This window comes from Hippoglossus stenolepis, chromosome 2 (genome assembly GCF_022539355.2).
Source record: "Hippoglossus stenolepis isolate QCI-W04-F060 chromosome 2, HSTE1.2, whole genome shotgun sequence".
NCBI classification, from domain to species: domain Eukaryota; kingdom Metazoa; phylum Chordata; class Actinopteri; order Pleuronectiformes; family Pleuronectidae; genus Hippoglossus; species Hippoglossus stenolepis.
In genome coordinates this window covers 31,974,988-31,984,325 of record NC_061484.1, presented here as the reverse complement: position 1 = coordinate 31,984,325, position 9,338 = coordinate 31,974,988, and the positions used below count along the sequence as shown (strand labels likewise).

At 42.3% G+C, this 9,338-nt stretch overlaps 2 protein-coding genes across 4 annotated transcripts in view; both read right to left on the bottom strand.

Annotated features, from left to right (window-relative positions):
- LOC118117742 overlaps positions 1-8,184 on the bottom strand; it is a 10,251-nt gene extending 2,067 nt beyond the window's left edge. Inside the window, exons 1-8 of one of the 3 annotated variants that reach the window (XM_047342323.1) lie at positions 7,946-8,180; positions 7,495-7,785; positions 7,173-7,406; positions 6,973-7,077; positions 5,929-6,572; positions 5,416-5,752; positions 5,269-5,326; positions 4,732-4,915 (exon numbers count right to left, since the gene is read on the bottom strand). In XM_047342323.1, the coding sequence (XP_047198279.1) occupies positions 4,732-4,915; positions 5,269-5,326; positions 5,416-5,752; positions 5,929-6,109 (760 nt within the window). In that variant the 5' untranslated portion in view covers positions 6,110-6,572; positions 6,973-7,077; positions 7,173-7,406; positions 7,495-7,785; positions 7,946-8,180. The other 2 variants (XR_007034752.1, XM_047342321.1) reach the window with 2 other exon arrangements.
- Positions 1-9,338, bottom strand: part of LOC118117875 (B-cell receptor CD22-like) — a 620,655-nt gene that overhangs the window by 124,525 nt on the left and 486,792 nt on the right. The window lies entirely within an intron of this gene.

The following is a 9,338-nucleotide window of genomic DNA, read 5'->3' as shown; positions in this document are numbered from 1 at the left end:
TAAAGACCTCAGTTTCAGCTGCAGTTGTGTGCTTGTTTGCTGTCACTTGGAATTAACCATATACGTATTGAGTTAAGTTTGTGTGAAACTTCCTGTGTGTATTCTTCCTTTGGCCATGTCCCACCCCTCCACAAAATGTCATGGTTGTCAGTTCAGTTGTTTTTGTGTAATCCTGCTAATTTACAAACTAAAACACTGATGATTTATTGCGTTTATTCATTGACATTTTTATTGTTGTTTATATTTATATTTTGAAAATTAGAAGGTTTTAATGTTCTTTGTTTTAGTTTTTTTGAAAAATGAACTTAATTTGAAATTAAAATGTTTTTTACACTTCCTATCTTTCGTTGCTGTAAGAATTATAACATAATGTTGACGAACTCTGTTTGAGGGGCCAGCCGAGAATGTTGTCCATGCTAATGCTGATATTTTGCTCAATGAAATTTTTCCTCTGTGTTTGGGCCTCTCATCTAAATGCAAACGGTATTTTAACTCACTAATACAGAGATTTTTACAAACGCCTTCCAATAGTGCAGATTTTTGCAGAACCTGGTTTCTGTTTATCCGTGTGTAAAAACAAAACAGCATTTTGGAAATGATGATGTCACAGTTTACTTCACACGTGCCGACTGTTGCTTTGTGTAATGAGCATACACCAGAAACAACAACAACAATGGCAGCTGTTTACCAGTTTCAGTAGTTGTGTTAGCAGTTCTTGGTCCAGTTACAAGTGTGCAGCTAAATGTAGCAGCACAGCTCCACTGATGAACCTTTTAAGGCACAGATGCTGTTTGCTCCAACCCCTTTAACAGAGAAGCATTTTTATAGTTCTTAACTTCTAGTAGATAAATTGTACATTAATTGTTTTTGTAAATACCGGTTTGCTGTAATATATGTGAAGAGCAGAATCTGAGAAAATATTTGAGCTTCATCTTTTTTTCTTCAAATCAATCTACAATTGACTAATATGCTGACAAACATTTAAATTTCTCACGGTTCAGTTCTGATTCACAGTTAGTATTGTAGAAATAAACGGTCATTCATACCTGAGATGTACAGGAACAAACCCATGAACACACATTCAGCTCCTGTCGACAACATGGCCAGTGTTGTCTTCAGCTTCTCAACAGAAAGTATGACTTTAATGAAAGCTCATAAAAATTGAAACTTTAAATGGTAAAATCTATCACAGAGAAAATGAAAGACTGAAGTCAGAATGGTCTGTTTGTCTGTGTGAGATGGTTTATCAGATCTCAACTTGTAAGAAATCGCTTCCTCATTATTCTTAGTTTAAAAAAGAGTTTTATACATTTCCTGTGTTATGTGACCCGCCTCTAATGTGTTAGATTGTGTAACTGTCGCTTCTAGGTACTGACAGTAACGTCAGTAAAACTTTGCCTTGCAGCAATGTTCTCACAACATAACCCTTGTGTTGTCCCTGCTTCCCCCGGCTGTTGGCCCCCTCACATAGCCCACCCCATATTAGGACGCACACGTAGGGCAATAGACAAGTGAGCAGCCCTTGCAGATGTATTTGTTACACCCGCGGCACACGGTGTGAGTTTTACAGTCCTTTTTCCTGGGGCATATCTGACACCTCTTCCTCTTACTCGCCCTGAGTGGGGCTGCTGCTAGGGCTATGGAGGAGGCCGGACGCTCGGGTCGAGCGTCGGAGTCAAGAGCTCCCTGTGTGGCGGCAGCGGCTTTACAGCCTTCACAACCGCGGTGGACGCTTCCGCGCGGGGATGCGCTCCTTCGCATGCGAACGGAGTCACGAGAGCCTTTCCCAGCTGCTCTAGGAACACCCTCCGCTTGTTCCGCTTGCCCGGCATCCAGTCTGGGTTGATCTCTCTCCATATCACGAAGGCGTTGTAGGAAGAGACATTGAGAATGTTGTGGAAGACGACCAGGGGCCAGCGGTCATCCTCCTGCAGCTGTACGCTCCGATCACCTTGTCTAGGTTGTCCACGCCACCTTTGTTGCGGTTGTAGTCCAGGACGATGACCGGTTTCCTGGCCCTCGCGGTCGCTGATGTCGGCCTCAGGGTGCCGTGTGCTCAGGAGCACCACATTCCTGTTTTTCTTTGGGATGTAGGACACCAGGTGGCGGCGTGAATGCGAACTTGGATGAGAACACCTTTCGACCGCGAGCAGCGTCGGAGCTCGGCTGTTCTTCGAACCGTGCACCACGGTGAGCTTCCTCTCCAGGAGCTGGAGTTCGTAGAGGTAGTAATTGTCGCGTGACGTTACGACCGCAGTCCTCCGCATCGGCACTACCTGCAACGCCTGGTTGCTTGCGCCCGCCGTGGCTCCGGTGTACATTGCATCTTCGCGGCTTGATTTGCATCGCAGGCCACCCGACTTGATCCGTATTTGCCGGCTTGCTGGGCATGTACTGAAGGAAAGGACACCGCCTAGTGAGAAAAACAGGAGGAGAAGAGATGAGAGGAGATGAGATGAGACGAGGACTAGCAGCCGTATCTACATAACATAATAACATAACATAACATAAACATAACATAACATAACATAATAATAATATTTTTTAAAACGACCTCCGATTCGTCATCTCCAGGATGATGTTCTACCGTGGCGTGATGAACAGGCGGAACGCCGAGGCTAGGTCACAAGTGCGGACGCCGCATGGATCGGGGGCCCCGGGGACCCCGCTTTGAGCCGCAGCAGAGGAGGAGGAGGAGCAGTTGCCCTCCTCTCGGCCGTACGCCCGACGAGGACCATGTTATTTCCCGCGTTTGATGGGAAGGTCGCTTCTTCCACGAGTCTGGTGGTGGTGGTGGTGTCGCCGTGGTCTTGTCCTTCTTCTTCTTCTTCTTCCAAGGATGACGAATCTGCAGAAGCATCACCCACTGGGTCGTAGTCTCGGCCGTCTTCGCCGCCGCTGCCGTCATCGCCGTCCTCTCTGTCTTCTTCTCGGTCTGCTTCTCCATCTCCTTGTCCGTCCGCTTCTCGGGCTCTTTCGCTCCTCTTCGGGTTCAGAGGATGGTTGCTGGGAGAATAGCTGTTGGAGAACCTGTTCCCTGGTGAAACGCTCCTGACGTGACATCGTGCCATGGTCCGGGAGAGTGGCACACGGAGAATTCTATGTGGGTCTAATGTACCCCCAGATTTCAATTGGAATCAGGTGTGGGTCTAAATGACCCCACAGAGCACCACAGCGCCCTCTCTGGGGGTCTAAATGACCCCCAGGAGAATCAAGAATGACAATCCATTGGTCTCAATTACCCCAGGAGAATTGGATAATGACAATCCTTGGGTCACCCTAACCCTAACCCTGACCGGCCAGGGCTTACGTTGATCACACGCACTTACGCACGCACACGCACGCACACACACACACACACACACACACACACACACACACACACACACACACACACACACACACACACACACACACACACACACACACACACACACACACACACACACACTCTGGGTCAATCCGACCCAGGAACAACACGAGGATAAACACCATGTTCACTTTACTTTGTAAAATCTCTTAATCTATACAGTAAAAATGTTTGATATTCAGTATGTGGGTAGTCTGAGAGGTCCTGAACACTATTGAGCAAAGTCTTTTCATAGTACTTTAAAATATCCAGAAATTAGCTACTTGAAGCTAAAAATGTGTGACTTTTATCTTGTAAAATCTCTTAATTGATAGTCAAAATGCTATTCATAAAAATGACACAGGTAAGACGATATATACTTCTTGTGAATATAATCCAATAAATTTATTTTTCAATTATGCATTTTGTATAGGCTCCATGTCAACAGTTTATTTTGAAAACCGGACGTAGGCCCACATGTGTTCTTCCTCTAACCTCGAGTACTCCGCGCATTCCCTGCTCTGGGTTTTGATGCGTTTACCATAAATGTCAGTATATGAGTGCAGTCGAATTTCCGTGTCGGCTGATTTGACCACAGAGACGCGAGTGTAGGCTGGCTTGACCGCAGTCAATAACTGCACAGAACATTTTGTTGTAACCTTGATTAAGTCATGATCCCAACATTTCACGAAGTAGTAGTATTTTTTAAGGTTGTTGAATATAATTTTGTGATAAGAACATTTTGTTGTAACCTTGATTAAGTCATGATCCCAACATTTCACAGAAGTAGTAGTATTTCTTTAAGGGTTGTTGATGCACAGTGAAGAGTACCAGTCAGTAATGTAGTTTTAACAGACTGGTCACTGAAACTAAAACTTCCTGCTTCCTAAAACAGGCGGTGACTGTTTGTCAGGGCTCTCAAATGTGCTGTTGAGGCATCAAGAAGCTGGAGATGTGCATCACAGGAAGCTGCACAGCAAACTGATGCCCCTCAACGTACAGTAAGTGCAATGCAGAGATAATGACAGGAACAGTTATCATGTTCCATACATCACCTTGTCCACGCTAATGCTGATATTTTACAAAACGGAAAATGTCCTTGTTTGGTGGATTGTTGATCCTCGACTTTATCGCCACCTACTGGCCCAGCATGCTTGTTTGAGTGTTTGTAGTCTTGTTGCTCTCGTCGTGACAGAGATACCATCAGAGATATTAAGGAAAACAAAATTCGTGTGGAAGGAGATTTCTTTTTTAATGGAGGGGGAAATATCAGATCAAATAGCCCTTTGTTTATAGCGATGTACTAATTTTAGAGGTCCACTAACAGGCCAGTTTGCCTGAAAGTGGAAATAGAAATGCATTTATAGACTGTGTTTACTCAGGTGTTGTTTCAGGTATAAAGCTGACAACAGCATAGGGGCTTTGCTCTTCTTCTTGGGGCTGATGTGACTGGATTTGTGAGTAGAGAGCATCTCTGTTGTTGGGGAATCGGACGCTGCTATAGAGAATATCATCCTCCTCTATTGGTTGAGCCGAGATGTCGTCGTACACTTGACCAGGGCTTATCTGATGAAGAGACAAGAGAAACATTTTTATTTAATATTTCTGTGTATTTAAAATTCTCTTAATGAAATTAAAAGATTCCAAATGGAGGTCAAATGAATGGGAGGGTTCAATATAGCTGCATTTGCCTGGAATAACTCTTGATGTATATAAAATTAAAAACTGAATTGTACTGAGAAAATAAAACGTGATTTATGTACAGTATTGTAAAATATAACATTCATGGAACATATGGGACAATGCATCTCTGTTTCATTAGAACAATGGTTGAAGCTGCTGTTTGGACTCGGTTGAACTCTCTGAATAGATGAGGACGTTTGTCTAATGGAAGAAACTGTTAAAATTCTCTGCTTTACCTCCTCCAAGTTGAAGGAGGTTTCAGTTCTAGGAGACTGGATGGAAGTCATCTTTCTTCTAGAGAGTGAAATGAATAGGTGAAGCCAGGTTAGTGTGAAAGAGAATGTGAAAGTCATTGCTTTGAAGCAGAGCACAGTGATGCTCACCTAATCCACAAGAAGACGAAGATGGGTATTATAACCAGGAGAAGAGCAACATATTGTATGGTTGCTTGAGTCCTTTTTCTTCTTTGGACAGTGAGCATCTTTTGAAGAGAGCTCTTTTGGAGCATTTTAACCTTGCAGGAGTAGTTTCCTGCATGTTCACTGCTGACGGGGTCTAGAACCAGGTACTTGCTTTGTGTTTTTGTCAGATTCAGAGGTTGATTGTTCAAGTACCAAATGTAGTTCATGTTGTCCGTCAGAGGACAACTGGTTCTGCAGGTCAGCGTGACTCTCTGCCCCTCGGTCACCTCCTCAGAAGGACTAAACTTCACTCTCAGATCTGAAAGATGAGATTGGTCAGTTGATAAAGACGTTCCTGAACAAGTGTCTTCTAAAACAACCCAAATAAGCAAGAAGGGTAAATGGAATTAGTTTGTTAAATTAGTTGCCTTATTATTATCGATAGTAACTCTCTATAGAAAGTATGCAGGTATTTAATCTAAATACTGTACCTACCTGTGACGACCAAAGTCACCCCAGGAACAGCCGGCCATCTCCCTGCATCACTTCCTATTCTGAATATGTATTCTGCTGAGTCATTCTTGTTCAGTTTATTGATTGTCAGGATGTGGCGGTTCATCACTCCATGAAACTTAATACGATCTGTACTCGTTATCAGCTCTTCACCAGCCGCCATATCACTTCTCCTGTTCTTATACCACGATTTAGACTCCGACTGCTGGTAGTAAGGATCCGAGTATTCACTGGAGATGTTCACTGAGGAACCTTGCAGAGCACAGATCCTCCTGTTGACATAATTCACTGTGAAGCAGTTTAGATCCTGAACACCTGAAACAGAGATTTTAAACAAATCATCAAACAGTTTATCTTTCTCCCTTTTACAGGCTCTTGACTCAAATCTTTTATGAATTATAACAGACCACAAACGGGCTCATACTCACAAACTTCATCTGAGAACAAGTGCTCTACAGCACAGGAGTAAGAGTGAGGAGAGTAGCTGAGAACTGATTGTGGTTCCTGCTCCAATCGTCTGTTTTTGTACCATGTGATGGTTTGAGCTTCAGTCTGTGGACAGCTGGTGTTACAGGCCAGTTTGAAATGCTCATCTGCTTCAGTCTTTTGAACATGTACTTGTACTTCTGTTGGGAGAGAATAAAAAAACAAACTGCTTCTCACCACTTCATCTCTGCCACGTTAATCGAGATGGGCTAATAACTTGAGTGACCAAATAGTTACTGGATAATCCCTGCCACGTAATGATGAGTGAAAATCCATCCATGCTTTCTTTAGTTAATTTGTACACATACACACACACATGTTTACATTCTTGACCAATTCATGCCTAACCTTAACCCAACCAGAATTCATATCTCATGGTCCCTAACCAGGACCTCAGTATGACCGGGCTTCAACGTGTAAGGTAACTAACGATCTCTGGTGAAACACTGTAGATCTTTTAAATTGTGAAAACATTATTTAAAGGGTTTAGACGTATGGGATTGGGAGTGTGTTTGTGTGTAATTATTTGTGAAACTTCACCTCTGGGATATGTGATGGAGCACGGCTCATCTTCTGGTCTCTGCTGATTTGAGCACATTCTGCCTTTAGCATAGGTCACAGTGAAGCAGGCTGATGTGAGAGAAGCTGCACAAAAGAAGAACGACATTCTGTGGTGAACAGTTTTTCACAAGCTTTATAATTCAAGGCACCAGGATACGGAGCCACATGTTGCCACTCACCCACTGAGACTTCAGGGGCTCTGAGATGCTCGTAGCCTTTGAGAGCACAGGAGTATGTGACTGATTCCTCACTGCTGATTAGCTCCTGGTACCAAGGAGACGAGTCCTGATAGATTAACTCTGTGTTCTTGTACCAGATATAGACCACAGGGCTTTCAGTCAGAGGACAACTGCTGCTGCACATCAGTGACACCGTCTTTTCTCCTGTGGCAGGAAACACCTTCACCTGCAGGTCTGAGAGGATGTTGAATAAAACAAGAATTAATGCACTGATGTTATTTTTGCAGCAATAAATTAATAATAAATAACTGAACCACTGTACCTGCAACAAGGAGCTGAATTTCTCCCCCCTGGCATTTATTTAGTTTGTCATTAACGTCACTACAACAGTAAGTGTTTTTATCACTCTCTCTCAGATCATTGATCGTAATAGTGAAGTCGCTCTCTTCAGATATGTTCACACGTTTTCCGTCTGCAAAGATCTGATCTCGAACCTTCTTGTTGCCCTCCCAGCGAACAGTGAACCATTTCATGCTTGATTTGGGAAGTTGAGCTGAGCAGTGTAGATCCACTGATGAACCTTTTAAGGCACAGATGCTGTTTGCTCCAACCCCTTTAACAGAAAAGCATTTTTATAGTTCTTAACTTCTCGAAGATAAATTATTTTCTTCAAATCAATCTACAATTGACTAATATGCTGATAAACATTTTAATTTCTTACGGTTCAGTTACGATTCACAGTTAGTATTGCAGAAATAAACGGTCATTCATACCTGAGATGTACAGGAACAAACCCATGAACACACATTCAGCTCCTGCCGACAACATGGCCAGTGTTGTCTTCAGCTTCTCAACAGAAAGTATGACTTTAAATGAAAGCTCATAAAAAATTGAAACTTTAAATGGTAAAAATCTATCACAGAGAAAATGAAAGACTGAAGTCAGAATGGTCTGTTTGTCTGTTTGAGACTGTTTATCAGATCTCAACTTGTAAGAAATCGCTTCCTCATTATTCTTAGTTTAAAAAAAGAGTTCTATACATTTCCTCTTTTATGTGACTCGCCTGCTAACGTTCTAGATTGTGTAACTGTGGCTTCTAGATACTGACAGTAACGTCAGTAAAGCTTTGCCTTGCAGCAATGTTCTCACAACTTAAACACCATGTACATGATGTCATAACCACAAACTCACAAGTTTCATTTGTAAGCAGCAATAGTCTCTTAATAATCATGGAAGTGTTTTGGATGTAACATAATAAACCTAGAGTTCCATCTCCCTTTGCCTTTTAACAAGTTTCTTAGCTGTTGCTAACATTAAACTAATTTGAAACTAGAATGTTGCTCTGACAGTCCATACCTCCACCAAGGCTAATAAGTATTATGTAATATGTCAAAGCAGCGTTTCCAGTTAATTATCCAGACGGTGGCGGCCACCAGATTGTAGTTTGTTCCACCACATTTTCATCATCAACCAAACCATTTTTAAGCTTCTCTTATTGTTGTAACATGGAATCTCTAGATTGGTGTTTTGCCACATTGCTGCATTGTATCGTTTTGTGTCGTGCAATTTGCAGCACTATTTGCCATGTGCCTGCACTATCATCCCTAAAGTTTTTACCATCCACGCAGTCAGTCAGACCTCAGTTTCAGCTGCAGTTGTGTGCTTGTTTGCTGTCACTTGGAATTAACGTGACGTTTATTCGTTGACAGTTTTATTGTTGTTTATATTTATATTTTGAAAATCAGAAGGTTTTAAGGTTCTTTGTTTAAGTTTTTTTTAAATGAACTTAATTTGAAATTAAAATGTTTTTTACACTTCCTATCTTTCGTTGCTGTAAGAATTATAACATAATGTTGACGAACTCTGTTTGAGGGGCCAGCCGAGAATGTTGTCCATGCTAATGCTGATATTTTGCTAAATTAAATTTTTCCTCTGTGTTTGGGCCTCTCATCTAAATGCAAACGGCATTTTAACTCACTAATATGGAGATTTATACAAACACCTTCCAATAGTGCAGATTTTTGAAGAACCTGGTTTCTGTTTATCCATGTGTGAAAACAAAACAGAGCATTTTGGAAAGTGAGTGTCACAGTTTACTTCACAGTGCCGACTGTTGCTTTGTGTAATGAGCAGACACCAGAAAACAACAACAATGGCAGCTGTTTA